At 42.2% G+C, this 18137-nt stretch overlaps 1 protein-coding gene across 1 annotated transcript; it reads right to left on the reverse strand.

Moving 5' to 3' along the window:
• Positions 1-4432: 4432 nt before the first annotated feature.
• Positions 4433-15760, reverse strand: LOC110441295 (beta-crystallin B2-like). The gene is made up of 5 exons (XM_021484408.1): positions 15652-15760; positions 7557-7678; positions 5954-6074; positions 5166-5314; positions 4433-4803 (listed from the first exon to the last, which is right to left on the reverse strand). The coding sequence occupies exons 1-5, from the start codon at positions 15670-15672 to the stop codon at positions 4650-4652; spliced, it is 567 nt and encodes a 188-aa protein (XP_021340083.1). The 5' UTR covers positions 15673-15760; the 3' UTR covers positions 4433-4649.
• Between the last annotated feature and the right edge of the window lie 2377 nt (positions 15761-18137).

Below are 18137 nucleotides of genomic sequence, written 5' to 3' on the forward strand. Positions count from 1 at the left end.
ATCTCATTTTTTTCTTTACCAACTTCATTAAGCCAGAAACCCAATCGCGGTCACTGCAAGCTGTTGTCAATAATGATATCTTGGGAGAAGAAGAGCCAATGGAAATAGATGTACAAAGTACAGTATTCTTTTGTCCCATTTGCAATAAAAAATTCAGGAAGATGTAGATGCTCTGAAAGACAGGAGTATTGCTTGTGACAGTTGTAACTTGTGGTATCATTTCCATTGTGTGTCTGTGACCAATGCTGTAGCAAAATCTGCAAGCATGTGGAAATGTAGCAAGTGCACATGATATCATTAATATCATACAATATAGTGCAAAATCAAGACAGTATTCAATCACTCAAATATGATTAGTGACTCATTTACATACAGGGTTTACTGAGAATTTATGATTTGCACTGTATATATATCAATATGCAAGTGTTGTCTTCATTAATTGTTAACATAGTTATATATATCCGAGTTCTAGCCAAACAAAAAGGATACAGAATTGGAATTCAAAATGAATTCTCGCAATAATTGTATTATTTTCTAGGATGTAATTAAAAGGGAACACACAGTTTCGACTATGTACAAGTATTTGAGTACCTGTTTTTTTCTGCTAGAAAAGAAAACCATACGGACAAACAATTTGGAGACTTCACATTGACTTTTCTAAGAAAGTAGTTGTACTGGATATCCATGTGTACCTACATTGCCTTAGAATAATTATCTAGCCATTTTCAACAATGAATTCTGATTTTCCTATTATCTTAAATCACTGTCTTTGAAGTTTGTATATATATTTTATAATGTTTTAAGCTAAATTCCTAGCCGTCTAAGATATTGTAATATAAATCATGTAATGCAATGTTCCTTAGTAAAGTTAAACAATGCAATATATTTCAACATGAAAATTGCTAAGCTTGCAATATTCATTCTTATCAGTTATGTGTTTGTATAGACTGTTTATATATACTTGTATAAAATATGTTTTCATTGAATCAAAAAGAACTAAACTCAGCTGTATATGTATGTGAATGGAGTTGACCTGTCTGACTAGGATTGACTATCAATACTTTGGTAATGGAGGGTACATATTGACTATCAATACTTTGGTAATGGAGGGTACATATTGCATATTCCACCAATAATTCTGATGATGTCATCCAGATGCTGGCAAAGGGTAACAGGAACCTCATACTTCAATATTCTGAAATATTTCATTCGGCGTATAGCCTGTTCCACAAAGATTCTTCTGTTTGCAATTTCTTTGGTCTTAATAACATCACCTGCAGGCATCTGACTTACTCCATGCTTACCAGGGGGGTTTTGTAAAAAGGCTCATCAGAAGTCTGCCTGCAAGTTACTGAACCCTTTGTCTGCAAGGATGACATCATATGGCTCAACTAAATCCATAAATCCACTGTTTAGAGTGACGTGTTTGTCGCTGACTCTTCCTCCCCAACATTCAGATAGAAAATTTATGGTACCAGAATGATTGATACTTACCAAGTATTTGGCTGTGTGGTGATGTTTGTAGTCACTCCAGCAACCATTCTGCATAGAAATGTTATTTGGTTTCTCTATGAACACCTCTGAGCAGTCAATGATATGCCTTACACCAGAATACTTACCATTTCTGAATGAAGGGGGGAGGTCATTTCTGACACCCTCTTTGCCATGGTTTACAATCAGAGTGCCAATGAACTTTCTCAAAATTCTGACCCAAGTTGTAAAAAGTCTGGAAACAAAGGATGTTGACACCCCAAATCTATCTGCAAGATCTTGATCTAAAAGACCTAGTCTTATTTTTCATGCATGTCATGAGCATTTCCTCCTTAGCTGTTAATTTCCTTGCTGTTCTTGGTTTAACAATTTTTTTGTAGTGTAAAATAGAACAATGGTAGGATGGCCCTTTCCAGTACCTAAGGTCTTTGAGATATGGTTCTATAATAGAATACACACCACCAAAGAGCTTCTGAGTTGGAATACCAGTGTAAAATCTCACTTTCTTGTCATTAGATAATAACTCGCTCACTCTCACTCTATGACTCTTAGCTCTAACTTTCTCCTTGCAAGATTTTAACTCTGCTGCTAAACATTTTATTTTGTCTTTCAGGGCGGTGATTTCTCCCTGTTTGATTATGAAATTTCCACAATGTTCTAAATAGTCATGGTCATGAAGCTGCTGGATAATGTTTGAATCTGGAAATTCTTGATCTGTCTTCCTACGTTTTTGGGGGGGATGACTACTGGTAAATGGCATGATCTTTCCTTAGGTGGCAGCCTTCCTTTGGTGACTGTGTTGGTATGTCCCATATTGAGGGTAGGGTAGGGGTTGTCCAATGTTAGCATCCTGTCCACAAAATGTACCGAGCATATGCGTGTGGCCACTTTTGGGGCCCATGCTGATCCATCTTTCCCACCCCTATTGACATTTTTTGTCCACGTATGTTTGGCATAGCTATCTTTTAAGGTGGTAGGGAAAGCAAACAAAGAAAATGGAGGCTCACAGACACAACATCCTGTGCCAAATTTACAACCATGAATTGTGCACATTTCTTTTTTCCAATTTTTAAGTTTGGGGACACCATTGGTGCATCCAACAACACAACAAATTCTTGCTGACGTGATAGAAGTTGATGTCAATACTTCAATATGAAGACAGTAACTAAATGTTTGCAATTGTGTTAACAAAAAATGAAATGTCAAAACTGTCAACAACACTGCAGAACCATGAACAAACATGCTATTTACCATAATAATTCAAACTGGATCTGAAAAGTACCATTTTACAAGAAGATGTACAAAGATTTTATACATGTACGTGATTGTGACAAATTAATAAACGCATGTTGTTAAAGAATATATTTTTGAGTCATTTAATTTCGTATATATAGTCGGGACTCGTTACAATTATCTAGAATAAACATATCCTATTCTGATATAGATCAAAGCACATATAAACGTGCTTTGACCCATGTCAGTATAGCATATATTTATTTGAGTAATTTGTAACGAGCCCCTGTGCCCCGCCCCCCTTACATGGTTTCACACACAAACGAAGGGACAGTCGACGACTCGACGTCGGGCGCATATGAATTTCCGAACTTACTTACCTCGCTGACAATCCTGAAGCCGTCACTAAATATACATATCTTAAATAGGTTGGGCTATCGTCAAACATCAAGCGCGATTAAAATGTACACACAGGGCAAATCCGATTAGTTATCCAACATCGCTGTCGGAGATGAACCGCGATGTTTAGGGTAAAGAAAACGTTTTTTTTACGAAAACATAAATGAACCTCTATGATTGAAAATAAGAAATATTTCCATTAATGTCCGTAGATTATGATCTTCTGTATAAAAAGTTAACCTTACATAAGTAAATAAGTAAAGAACACCGATTAAAGTGACTTACGCTGTGCAAGTTTCAAGCGACCCGCCATTGCTGCAGAACCCGGATGTAAATATTATATCTAGTTGACCTTTGACACAGCGGTTAGCGGAAACGTGCAATAGGACTATGGATACGGTTATGCAAACCCAAGGGATATAATATTGAGTAGGAGACCCGAGGCTTTGCCGAGGGTCTTTCGCTCAATATTTTATCCCGAGGGTTTGACTAACCTTATCCTTACCTCATAACAGGGATGGAGCCCGGATGGCTATTGTTAGTGACGTCAATCACCCTGACTGACCTCAAAACGTCATAAAATAACGTCACGAACAATAGCGTGACCCCGAAAGGTCACGTTAATTCCACCGCCAGTCTGCAAGTGTAAGCGATCTAGACCCTTGGGTCGGATAAAAATGCGGATATCTTGGTCTAGTGTGCAAGAAATACTAGTATATATATGTGAAACAGATTTACATATAACTTTACATAGGTGAGGAAGGCGACAGTACATATATCAAAAACAGTTCCATTAAGGTACCTAGCGAAAATTTATTGTATAACTACATGTATTATTCCATACATTCATAGTATGAATTAATTTGTTGATCAGGCGTATAACTTAAAATTTAGATTTTCAACTTTTCAGTCCCTAGCATCATTGATGAGTCCTAGAAGAACGAAACCACTGTATTATACAGTGTAATTTGATTTTGTCAAACTGTGTTCTATTACCAACTGTTAAGGGTGCAGTCACCCATGTGTGTGTTACGTCCATCTTGTACCGACGAGACAAAACATTATATAATAGTTGATAAAATAACAAAACGGGCTCTTTATCAATTATTGCAATTAAAATTTGACGCTAATTTGACTTTTACAAAATGAAAATAAGTTGTGTGTTATTATTACATTTAAGCTTAATTTATGAAACAGAAATAAAACTATTTTCATTTCAATAACTATAGATGTATAGGATCATTTACATCCCTCGACAACAGCTACATCAAAAACACCAACGCCCAAATAAGAAAATAAACATTTGTAATACGGATGAAGAATGTTTTATTTAAAACAAACACAGTTTAAAAAGTTCAGAGTCATGTAAACTTCCACCATTGACGTGAATAAGAATTCGTCACGGAGAGTAATATATTTGGTTTCTTTATTTTCCATTTCTATTTCAGTGTCCCTGTTATAAAAAAAAAATGAATTCATAGCTATTTGAAAAAAAACCTCTAGGAAATGGCACAAGCCGAGTTCGTCTAGACAGCGGATGGATGTGGTCCTAAGATGATCGGTGCCCAGGACGATATCGCATCATGTTCAAAGCAGCCCTCTGATGCCGACCCGTTGTGACGCCCCGTCAAAAACAGGTACTGCTTGCCCTTGAAGCAACAGTGCTGGAAACCTATCCATCTGGAAAAAAAGTAAATTGCTTTTAGTGATGAACATAAAACACCTATAAAATTTGGTAAATTATTCAATATGTTTATCATAAATTACACAGCACCAAACAGCTGTGTCGTCAAAATAACGAAAATAAATTGCTATATAACATTTATTAAAGTAGATTAATTTGATTATAATATGTTGCAATACCGAAAATGATATTTCGATTAATACATAATATATTGCTATGCCGAAAATGAAAGAAACCCTCAAATTTCGTAACTGGTTCCGGCCTTAGTCACATTGTATTATAGTCAGTACATCCATAACCAGCACTTTCTGGGTAATATTTTCATGAACAGATTATAGGCTACCAAAGTTTTACTTACCCTCCACTTTGAACTGCCACTGACGAAACTTTGTCGTTAAAACAGAATTTGCCTAGATCTGGATATCGAGTGACCCCTTCAAAAACCTGCTTCCTGCCGCCGAAACATTTGTCCTCGTATAGAGTACAGGAGGGGCTTACCGTAAAGTCCTGTAATGGAATTATTCAGTAAAGTGTTCAGGAATGTATATGACAGCAACAGGGACAGCAAAAGACCATGTCTGATATGGATGTAGTAATAGTTTCCATCATTCCTTTTTTTTATGTCAGTTTCTGGTTATAACAGGAAACCTTTACAGCGTAACATTAACATTCGCAAAAAAAAATCAAAACAAAATATCAGCAATTACAATCTAAACGAGCATCTAAAGGGATATTGAGTCCCATATGACTGTGACCACGCACATTCGTTTCAAGGACATGGTTTGTAAACGGAGAAGTTTCAGGTTATATGACTTAAGGATGTGCTCCTCTTAGAAGGCGATGACGATTTAAGTGATCAATCTAGTGTCAAAAAATATGTAATTTTGCTCTCTCGTGAAGCGTAGGAAATATGCATTTTAAATACACTCGCCGAATGGTTAATAATTCTTTAAAAAAAGTTCTAAAACAACAGGCATCTAGTTTTTGACACATTTTTCAGATGCGTGTTTTACTGTTTTTTTTTTTAAAATAATACAGAACCCCGTAACTCAAGACCAAAACGAGACTTGAACGTGATTTAAACCTCATAATATACGTTTGATGCAAACTCCGTATATTCAAGTTGACATTCAAAAATATACTTACAAACTCGATTGGTTTAAGGGAACTAATGGTGTCATCGGCCTCACACGGCAGGTTTATCTTCTGTCCCTCCCATACAACGTAAATCTTACCGCCCAAGAAGCAATGCTGGTATAGAACCCATCTGAATATATAACAAAACAAAATACATTAAAAACAAACAAGAGATATTATTTTTTCGATAACATAATACCTTATACAAAAATTATTGGTTGACTTTTTGTGTGTTTATACAATTTAAATTTCGGACCGAGAGAGATATGATTGTTTTTAATATCTGATGCTTCATCTCCAATAAAAAGTGATCTTATGTATATAATTTTGCGGACTCAAATGTAAGCATATTGTCAGTTTTTAGCGGATGAACGCATTGATGAATTGACGCCCTCACAATGTTGAATGGAAAGCTATATACAGAAACTCAATTATCGCTATCATAATTCAGCGCAATGTGTAAAGGCGAAAGGCGATAAAATTCTAATACCGCTAAAAGATAAACGTTAACAGTAAATGCAGATATGCCTCATAAACTATGGTAAAAAGTTTATTTGGTTACAAAACAGGACAGTATAGTTAAAACCTGCTTTAATGCGATAAATTAAATACCTTATAGACTGAACTATTTTATTTGTCATTAGTACCCTGGGATCAGACATGAGACAACGACAAACAATTGAATGCCATCAATGATAGAAAGTTAATCACGATTAGAAGTCAGAACCTAGTAATCGCCAAAATTGCAGAGGTATACAGCAATACATCATTTGAACCTTTCTTCTTTAAGTAACACTTAACTGAATCAGATCTGTCAGTTTACGGTTACAGTTCAAAATATCTAAATACACCATGATACCCAGAGGCGTTGCAGAAACATTCATGCCGAATAGCGTTGCGTTATCATGTTCGCGTGTGATGTTACTTCCTAAAAATAAACGTTTCCTTCTTGAAGTTTGATTATTATTCGATTTTCGGGGTTAGACCTGGGAATATGAACACCATGAATGCGGAATTATGATAATCGGTAAGAAACAGATAGAGCGATTCATTTGTTTAATATTAAATCCGATGATAGTAAATTAAAATTCACTTTTATTAACTAAGCCAGTTTCCGACAGTAGTTTTATCATCGTACGAGTCACCTCGCTTATCTGTACTTAAATGAATAACTTTGGTTAACATATAACGAAGACATTAATTGCAACATCGTCTCTGCCAGTGGAAATCTAAGTTATATTACTGCTAAGCATGGTTCAGAAAGACTGCTAAAGGCCAGTGATAACGACACGAATGTATATATAATCCGAGACCTTAATGGTATATAATTATATTGAAAAAGCCGCCAAAGAGACCTAGTTATGACAATCAGGACAGAGGCGCGTGGTGGGGGGTAATTTATTGTACTGCCATCTAACAGTCTTTGTACCTTGACTAGTAGATTATCGTACTGTATTACGATTACCGACCAACAATCCTCGTAATTCTAGTCCACTGTGGACCTCTACGAACGACATTTGGTTGTTGAATCCAACAGTCCTTGTACTTACAACTTTGACTAGTAGAGTATATTATTGTATTACTATTACCGACCAACAATCCTCGTACTTACAGTCCACTGTGGACCTCCACGGACGACACTCGATTGTTGAATCCCGTAAAACATAAACTGTACTGAGGATCACAGAAATCTTTACAACATCCCTTGAAATCCTTTTCCGTGTACAAGGTAATCTGATAAACAGAAGAAAATAATTTAAATGTTTCCGTTTAATGTTATCAATAAAATTAGATGACATGGGTGTTATGATGGGGTGTAAAGAATTCCAAGACATAAGAAAGAGAACCGTTAAAAGAACAACAACGCGCACATCAAGTGGAAATGTGAAAAGCAATTGAAATAATGCATGCAAAATGAAAACATTTTTTCATTCATATCTATATATTGAAAATGCAACCGTTGTTTTTTACGTAGTCTATAATTCAATTAACAACTAGAAAGTGAAACTATTAACGAATGAGTATAAAACAATTACAACAAATGTGTAAACAAATCATTGCCCTACTACATGCCTCGTTCACCATCGACGATCAGGCTTTTGTTAGTTTGTTTGCGGTTTAACATTTAAGCCAAGATAATATGAGGTCGGGTGCCTAGTGCTAGGGAGACACAACAGCCAAGGTAATATGAGGACGGGTGCCTAGTGCTAGGGAGACACAACAGCCAAGGTAAAATGAGGATGGGTGCGTAGTGCTAGGGACACACAACAGCCAAGGTAATATGAGGACGGGTGCCTAGTGCTAGGGACACACAACAGCCAAGGTAATATGAGGACGGGTGCCTAGTGCTAGGGAGTCACAACAGCCAAGGTAATATGAGGACGGGTGCCTAGAGCTAGGGAGTCACAACTGCCAAGGTAATATGTGGACGAGTGCCTAGTGCTAGGGAGACACAACAGCCAAGGTAATATGAGGACGGGTGCCTAGTGCTAGGGAGACACAACAGCCAAGGTAATATGAGGACGGGTGCCTAGTGCTAGGGAGACACAACAGCCAAGGTAATATGAGGACGGGTGCCTAGTGCTAGGGAGACACAACAGCCAAGGTAATATGAGGACGGGTGCCTAGTGCTAGGGAGACACAACAGCCAAGGTAATATGAGGACGGGTGCCTAGTGCTAGGGAGACACAACAGCCAAGGTAATATGAGGACGGGTGCCTAGTGCTAGGGAGACACAACAGCCAAGGTAATATGAGGACGGGTGCCTAGTGCTAGGGAGACACAACAGCCAAGGTAATATGAGGACGGGTGCCTAGTGCTAGGGAGACACAACAGCCAAGGTAATATGAGGACGGGTGCCTAGTGCTAGGGAGACACAACAGCCAAGGTAATATGAGGACGGGTGCCTAGTGCTAGGGAGACACAACAGCCAAGGTAATATGAGGACGGGTGCCTAGTGCTAGGGAGACACAACAGCCAAGGTAATATGAGGACGGGTGCCTAGTGCTAGGGAGACACAACAGCCAAGGTAATATGAGGACGGGTGCCTAGTGCTAGGGAGACACAACAGCCAAGGTAATATGAGGACGGGTGCCTAGTGCTAGGGAGACACAACAGCCAAGGTAATATGAGGACGGGTGCCTAGTGCTAGGGAGACACAACAGCCAAGGTAATATGAGGACGGGTGCCTAGTGCTAGGGAGACACAACAGCCAAGGTAATATGAGGACGGGTGCCTAGTGCTAGGGAGACACAACAGCCAAGGTAATATGAGGACGGGTGCCTAGTGCTAGGGAGACACAACAGCCAAGGTAATATGAGGACGGGTGCCTAGTGCTAGGGAGACACAACAGCCAAGGTAATATGAGGACGGGTGCCTAGTGCTAGGGAGACACAACAGCCAAGGTAATATGAGGACGGGTGCCTAGTGCTAGGGAGACACAACAGCCAAGGTAATATGAGGACGGGTGCCTAGTGCTAGGGAGACACAACAGCCAAGGTAATATGAGGACGGGTGCCTAGTGCTAGGGAGACACAACAGCCAAGGTAATATGAGGACGGGTGCCTAGTGCTAGGGAGACACAACAGCCAAGGTAATATGAGGACGGGTGCCTAGTGCTAGGGAGACACAACAGCCAAGGTAATATGAGGACGGGTGCCTAGTGCTAGGGAGACACAACAGCCAAGGTAATATGAGGACGGGTGCCTAGTGCTAGGGAGACACAACAGCCAAGGTAATATGAGGACGGGTGCCTAGTGCTAGGGAGACACAACAGCCAAGGTAATATGAGGACGGGTGCCTAGTGCTAGGGAGACACAACAGCCAAGGTAATATGAGGACGGGTGCCTAGTGCTAGGGAGACACAACAGCCAAGGTAATATGAGGACGGGTGCCTAGTGCTAGGGAGACACAACAGCCAAGGTAATATGAGGACGGGTGCCTAGTGCTAGGGAGACACAACAGCCAAGGTAATATGAGGACGGGTGCCTAGTGCTAGGGAGACACAACAGCCAAGGTAATATGAGGACGGGTGCCTAGTGCTAGGGAGACACAACAGCCAAGGTAATATGAGGACGGGTGCCTAGTGCTAGGGAGACACAACAGCCAAGGTAATATGAGGACGGGTGCCTAGTGCTAGGGAGACACAACAGCCAAGGTAATATGAGGACGGGTGCCTAGTGCTAGGGAGACACAACAGCCAAGGTAATATGAGGACGGGTGCCTAGTGCTAGGGAGACACAACAGCCAAGGTAATATGAGGACGGGTGCCTAGTGCTAGGGAGACACAACAGCCAAGGTAATATGAGGACGGGTGCCTAGTGCTAGGGAGACACAACAGCCAAGGTAATATGAGGACGGGTGCCTAGTGCTAGGGAGACACAACAGCCAAGGTAATATGAGGACGGGTGCCTAGTGCTAGGGAGACACAACAGCCAAGGTAATATGAGGACGGGTGCCTAGTGCTAGGGAGACACAACAGCCAAGGTAATATGAGGACGGGTGCCTAGTGCTAGGGAGACACAACAGCCAAGGTAATATGAGGACGGGTGCCTAGTGCTAGGGAGACACAACAGCCAAGGTAATATGAGGACGGGTGCCTAGTGCTAGGGAGACACAACAGCCAAGGTAATATGAGGACGGGTGCCTAGTGCTAGGGAGACACAACAGCCAAGGTAATATGAGGACGGGTGCCTAGTGCTAGGGAGACACAACAGCCAAGGTAATATGAGGACGGGTGCCTAGTGCTAGGGAGACACAACAGCCAAGGTAATATGAGGACGGGTGCCTAGTGCTAGGGAGACACAACAGCCAAGGTAATATGAGGACGGGTGCCTAGTGCTAGGGAGACACAACAGCCAAGGTAATATGAGGACGGGTGCCTAGTGCTAGGGAGACACAACAGCCAAGGTAATATGAGGACGGGTGCCTAGTGCTAGGGAGACACAACAGCCAAGGTAATATGAGGACGGGTGCCTAGTGCTAGGGAGACACAACAGCCAAGGTAATATGAGGACGGGTGCCTAGTGCTAGGGAGACACAACAGCCAAGGTAATATGAGGACGGGTGCCTAGTGCTAGGGAGACACAACAGCCAAGGTAATATGAGGACGGGTGCCTAGTGCTAGGGAGACACAACAGCCAAGGTAATATGAGGACGGGTGCCTAGTGCTAGGGAGACACAACAGCCAAGGTAATATGAGGACGGGTGCCTAGTGCTAGGGAGACACAACAGCCAAGGTAATATGAGGACGGGTGCCTAGTGCTAGGGAGACACAACAGCCAAGGTAATATGAGGACGGGTGCCTAGTGCTAGGGAGACACAACAGCCAAGGTAATATGAGGACGGGTGCCTAGTGCTAGGGAGACACAACAGCCAAGGTAATATGAGGACGGGTGCCTAGTGCTAGGGAGACACAACAGCCAAGGTAATATGAGGACGGGTGCCTAGTGCTAGGGAGACACAACAGCCAAGGTAATATGAGGACGGGTGCCTAGTGCTAGGGAGACACAACAGCCAAGGTAATATGAGGACGGGTGCCTAGTGCTAGGGAGACACAACAGCCAAGGTAATATGAGGACGGGTGCCTAGTGCTAGGGAGACACAACAGCCAAGGTAATATGAGGACGGGTGCCTAGTGCTAGGGAGACACAACAGCCAAGGTAATATGAGGACGGGTGCCTAGTGCTAGGGAGACACAACAGCCAAGGTAATATGAGGACGGGTGCCTAGTGCTAGGGAGACACAACAGCCAAGGTAATATGAGGACGGGTGCCTAGTGCTAGGGAGACACAACAGCCAAGGTAATATGAGGACGGGTGCCTAGTGCTAGGGAGACACAACAGCCAAGGTAATATGAGGACGGGTGCCTAGTGCTAGGGAGACACAACAGCCAAGGTAATATGAGGACGGGTGCCTAGTGCTAGGGAGACACAACAGCCAAGGTAATATGAGGACGGGTGCCTAGTGCTAGGGAGACACAACAGCCAAGGTAATATGAGGACGGGTGCCTAGTGCTAGGGAGACACAACAGCCAAGGTAATATGAGGACGGGTGCCTAGTGCTAGGGAGACACAACAGCCAAGGTAATATGAGGACGGGTGCCTAGTGCTAGGGAGACACAACAGCCAAGGTAATATGAGGACGGGTGCCTAGTGCTAGGGAGACACAACAGCCAAGGTAATATGAGGACGGGTGCCTAGTGCTAGGGAGACACAACAGCCAAGGTAATATGAGGACGGGTGCCTAGTGCTAGGGAGACACAACAGCCAAGGTAATATGAGGACGGGTGCCTAGTGCTAGGGAGACACAACAGCCAAGGTAATATGAGGACGGGTGCCTAGTGCTAGGGAGACACAACAGCCAAGGTAATATGAGGACGGGTGCCTAGTGCTAGGGAGACACAACAGCCAAGGTAATATGAGGACGGGTGCCTAGTGCTAGGGAGACACAACAGCCAAGGTAATATGAGGACGGGTGCCTAGTGCTAGGGAGACACAACAGCCAAGGTAATATGAGGACGGGTGCCTAGTGCTAGGGAGACACAACAGCCAAGGTAATATGAGGACGGGTGCCTAGTGCTAGGGAGACACAACAGCCAAGGTAATATGAGGACGGGTGCCTAGTGCTAGGGAGACACAACAGCCAAGGTAATATGAGGACGGGTGCCTAGTGCTAGGGAGACACAACAGCCAAGGTAATATGAGGACGGGTGCCTAGTGCTAGGGAGACACAACAGCCAAGGTAATATGAGGACGGGTGCCTAGTGCTAGGGAGACACAACAGCCAAGGTAATATGAGGACGGGTGCCTAGTGCTAGGGAGACACAACAGCCAAGGTAATATGAGGACGGGTGCCTAGTGCTAGGGAGACACAACAGCCAAGGTAATATGAGGACGGGTGCCTAGTGCTAGGGAGACACAACAGCCAAGGTAATATGAGGACGGGTGCCTAGTGCTAGGGAGACACAACAGCCAAGGTAATATGAGGACGGGTGCCTAGTGCTAGGGAGACACAACAGCCAAGGTAATATGAGGACGGGTGCCTAGTGCTAGGGAGACACAACAGCCAAGGTAATATGAGGACGGGTGCCTAGTGCTAGGGAGACACAACAGCCAAGGTAATATGAGGACGGGTGCCTAGTGCTAGGGAGACACAACAGCCAAGGTAATATGAGGACGGGTGCCTAGTGCTAGGGAGACACAACAGCCAAGGTAATATGAGGACGGGTGCCTAGTGCTAGGGAGACACAACAGCCAAGGTAATATGAGGACGGGTGCCTAGTGCTAGGGAGACACAACAGCCAAGGTAATATGAGGACGGGTGCCTAGTGCTAGGGAGACACAACAGCCAAGGTAATATGAGGACGGGTGCCTAGTGCTAGGGAGACACAACAGCCAAGGTAATATGAGGACGGGTGCCTAGTGCTAGGGAGACACAACAGCCAAGGTAATATGAGGACGGGTGCCTAGTGCTAGGGAGACACAACAGCCAAGGTAATATGAGGACGGGTGCCTAGTGCTAGGGAGACACAACAGCCAAGGTAATATGAGGACGGGTGCCTAGTGCTAGGGAGACACAACAGCCAAGGTAATATGAGGACGGGTGCCTAGTGCTAGGGAGACACAACAGCCAAGGTAATATGAGGACGGGTGCCTAGTGCTAGGGAGACACAACAGCCAAGGTAATATGAGGACGGGTGCCTAGTGCTAGGGAGACACAACAGCCAAGGTAATATGAGGACGGGTGCCTAGTGCTAGGGAGACACAACAGCCAAGGTAATATGAGGACGGGTGCCTAGTGCTAGGGAGACACAACAGCCAAGGTAATATGAGGACGGGTGCCTAGTGCTAGGGAGACACAACAGCCAAGGTAATATGAGGACGGGTGCCTAGTGCTAGGGAGACACAACAGCCAAGGTAATATGAGGACGGGTGCCTAGTGCTAGGGAGACACAACAGCCAAGGTAATATGAGGACGGGTGCCTAGTGCTAGGGAGACACAACAGCCAAGGTAATATGAGGACGGGTGCCTAGTGCTAGGGAGACACAACAGCCAAGGTAATATGAGGACGGGTGCCTAGTGCTAGGGAGACACAACAGCCAAGGTAATATGAGGACGGGTGCCTAGTGCTAGGGAGACACAACAGCCAAGGTAATATGAGGACGGGTGCCTAGTGCTAGGGAGACACAACAGCCAAGGTAATATGAGGACGGGTGCCTAGTGCTAGGGAGACACAACAGCCAAGGTAATATGAGGACGGGTGCCTAGTGCTAGGGAGACACAACAGCCAAGGTAATATGAGGACGGGTGCCTAGTGCTAGGGAGACACAACAGCCAAGGTAATATGAGGACGGGTGCCTAGTGCTAGGGAGACACAACAGCCAAGGTAATATGAGGACGGGTGCCTAGTGCTAGGGAGACACAACAGCCAAGGTAATATGAGGACGGGTGCCTAGTGCTAGGGAGACACAACAGCCAAGGTAATATGAGGACGGGTGCCTAGTGCTAGGGAGACACAACAGCCAAGGTAATATGAGGACGGGTGCCTAGTGCTAGGGAGACACAACAGCCAAGGTAATATGAGGACGGGTGCCTAGTGCTAGGGAGACACAACAGCCAAGGTAATATGAGGACGGGTGCCTAGTGCTAGGGAGACACAACAGCCAAGGTAATATGAGGACGGGTGCCTAGTGCTAGGGAGACACAACAGCCAAGGTAATATGAGGACGGGTGCCTAGTGCTAGGGAGACACAACAGCCAAGGTAATATGAGGACGGGTGCCTAGTGCTAGGGAGACACAACAGCCAAGGTAATATGAGGACGGGTGCCTAGTGCTAGAGAGACACAACAGCCAAGGTAATATGAGGACGGGTGCCTAGTGCTTGGGAGTCACAACAGCCACGGTAATATTAGGACGGGTGCCTAGTGCTAGGGAGACACAACAGCCAAGGTAATATGATGACGAGTGCCTAGTGCTAGGGAGACATAATAGCCAAGGTAATATGAGGCCGAGTGACTAGTGCTAGGGAGACACAACAGCCAAGGTAATATGAGGACGGGTTCCTAGTCCTAGGGAGTCACCGCCTAATAGAGAGGGAAGTAGACAGGAAACGTTAAAAACTACCAGGAAGAATGGCAAAATGTCAACTATTGCAAAACAAAAGAGAAAAAAATCTGTAGATAAAACTGCATGAAAACAGAATAAATGTCAGTAACATGTCTTCTTTTCTCAAGAAAACGATACAAATGTTAATTCAAATATAGAAAAGGGTTTCGCCAGAGAAGGACCAAAAACTTCAATTCAAGATAGAAATTAATTTCACCAGAGAAGAATAATCAGAAATATTGTAAGAATGTCATAATTTTCTCACATAACAAAAGAAAAGCTAATGTAAAATAAAAATAATAAAATCTTGAGTGGAGTATTGTAAGTAATATCAATAAAATAATATCTTTTTCTCCGATAACAATGCATGCGTAAATGTATACAGAAGATAAATAATTCAGAAATGAACAACACAATTACAAAAAATGTCACCCTTTTTCAGATAACAACACAAAAGTTAATGCTAAGAAAGGGAACAAGATATTATTTTTAAGCGATGTCTTAAAAATGTCAACCTCAGATTACGATAAAAAGTAAATATAAAAATAGGGAACGATTTCACGAGAGAAGGATATTGACATAGTTAACTGTCTAATTTTACCTTAGGGGGTCTGGAGGGCATGGTTACTGATGCGGCGTCGGCTCGTCACAGCAAGGCATACTCGGAGGATGTATCGCAGCTGTTTTTATAGGGTTGGAAACAGGATGAAGGTATCCTATCTCAAAGTGTCAGTGTCCTCGGGTAAGTAATCGCGGTCCGGTTAATACAATGAAAGTATTCACACTTAAATCACGAAATTCGTTTGTACAGACTTCTTAATTGAATCGGAAAGTCGTATGAGGCAAAATCGCCCACGTTTAATAATGAAAATAGTCATTGACATTTTAGAACATACGAACGAAAAAAATACAAAACAGTTTGCTATTCCTGTAAGCTTATAAAGTATGTGTCATAGTATGTTTGACTATTGTCCGACTCTATTACGCATTTGTTAGACAATTGGTATTTAGCCATATTCGTGAAATATTGATGGTATTCAACAGGGAAATCAATAAATATCCCCTATATAAAGTATACATTGCATTGCCTGTGCTGTTCCTTTAAGTCATTTTCCCTTTGGTTTCTATGTTAGTGTACTTGGAGAAAAAGAAGTATGCGGCTCCGAATAACATTCATTTTCGATAAATCTTTGAGGCATGATAGAGGTTTATCCAGTGTTTCGCCTGGTAAGATTTATAACATTATCCGTTACTGTATTAGTAAGATACCGCCTTTCGCCCTAACATGAATGGTATGCTTGACGTCATTCCTATAGACACAACCATATTATATTTGCCGTAAAAAACCTGTTTCGGCAAATTAATTCATTATGACTAGAGTTCAAACAAACGATTATAATTCTACTAACGTAAAACCAATAGAAGTGCTGATTCTCTAGCTGTGTGCGAAGAATTATGGGACTCCATTATATAATGTAAATGTATTTTTTTTTTATTGTGCACCTATTACAGTAACGAGGAAATAACACAAGGTAATTCAGTTCTGAGTGTAACATGTTTTTGATCTCAAATCAATTTAGATAAACAAATTATTTGCGGTTTTTATTTGAAATAAAACTTTAGGTTACATTTTGCATAATATTAAACTTTCAAGTAAATCATGTTAAAATGTGACTAATCGTTAAAATTGAAATATATTTATAGACACTCAAACAAATCTGATTACAATTTGAAATATTTTTTTCTCTCGAAATAATTTGAATCTAGTCCATAAGAATGTATGATTTTTTTCAGAATAATTATTGTTAGATATTTTAGAGTCGTTGGAATAGAACATGTGCAGGTTCGGGGATAGAGTAGGCCTGCTCTACTCACATGTGGCTAATATGTGGCGCCCTGCAGGAAAGGGGTGGTTTCTATTAAGAGGACATTTATAAAGCCACGAATTGACCAGCGGTGTGCAGCTGCATATTTATCACAGGAGGAGACTTGTGAGAATCGGTTGTTTCTCCATGTCATCTACGAGGATAACATGGAGGAGACCAAAGTTGACCCGCTGCCTCTATTACAACACTGGGGATCTTCTTTGTTACCCATCTCTCCTGTCTTTTTTATTTACTATCCATTCCGGCGGTGTCTCGCTAGGCCGGGTTCTTATATGACCCTGGCTGTTGCGAGGACGTTACCCTCTCCGCCACAAAAGAACCCCTTTGGATTACATTGGCTTTAAATAGCTATAACGATACAGCATACATGGTTTTTTTTTAAGTCGGAATGTGTTTGAAAGTCATTAAAACTATATCCAGTCACTTCAGTTCAGTCATGGCTCGCCGTTAATCGTTTACCAGTACAGTTTTCAAACTGGCGCATTGTTATTTTGTACATACAGTAGGTGTATCACAATGAAGATCCCACTGCAATGTCGGTTTCGTATATATAGTAACCTATGTAGCACAATTTAGCCAGGGAATTTCCATTCACGATGTGGCTCAGTCGGTCAAGCGTGGTATAATATTATCTGAAGTCCTGTGTTCGATTGTTTAGCCCGGCTGAAATGTTTGACTTTCAGAACACAGGTATAACTTGTGTATTTCATCTTAATTATTTGTTTGGGGCCTCTTGTTAAGACTAAATGTTTATAAATGATTTGTCAAAGCTACAGTCTTGCCGGAAACGAAGGATTCAAAGGCGTCGTTTTGACAGTGGTACGATGATAAAGTCAGGTATATTGGTGGATAATGATACAGAGTCAGTTATATTGGTGGATAACGATACAAAGTCAGGTATATTGGTGGATAATGATGCAAAGTCAGGTATATTGGTGAATAAGGATACAAAGTCAGGTATATTGGTGAATAAGGATACAAAGTCAGGTATATTGGTGGTGGATAATGATACAGAGTCAGTTATATTGGTGGATAATGATACAAAGTCAGTTATATTGGTGGATAAGGATACAAAGTCTGTGGTATTGGTGGATAATGATATAAAGTCAGTTATATTTGTGGATAATGATACAAAGTCAGTTATATTGGTGGATAAGGATACAAAGTCAGTTATATTGGTGGATAAGGATACAAAGTCAGT

The sequence above is a fragment of the Mizuhopecten yessoensis genome, unplaced genomic scaffold (genome assembly GCF_002113885.1).
Source record: "Mizuhopecten yessoensis strain PY_sf001 unplaced genomic scaffold, ASM211388v2 scaffold715841, whole genome shotgun sequence".
NCBI classification, from domain to species: Eukaryota; Metazoa; Mollusca; class Bivalvia; order Pectinida; family Pectinidae; genus Mizuhopecten; species Mizuhopecten yessoensis.

Bases quoted from the DNA above. Each gene is read 5' to 3' on its own strand.
- LOC110441295 (XM_021484408.1), bottom strand. From the start codon at position 15,672: ATGCCCTCCAGACCCCCTAAG. The intron at 7,679-15,651 runs GTAAAATTAGAC...TCTGTTTATCAG, and splicing joins TGCCCTCCAGACCCCCTAAG to ATTACCTTGTACACGGAAAA. The intron at 6,075-7,556 runs GTAAGTACGAGG...TTATATATTCAG, and splicing joins GTGGAGGTCCACAGTGGACT to ATGGGTTCTATACCAGCATT.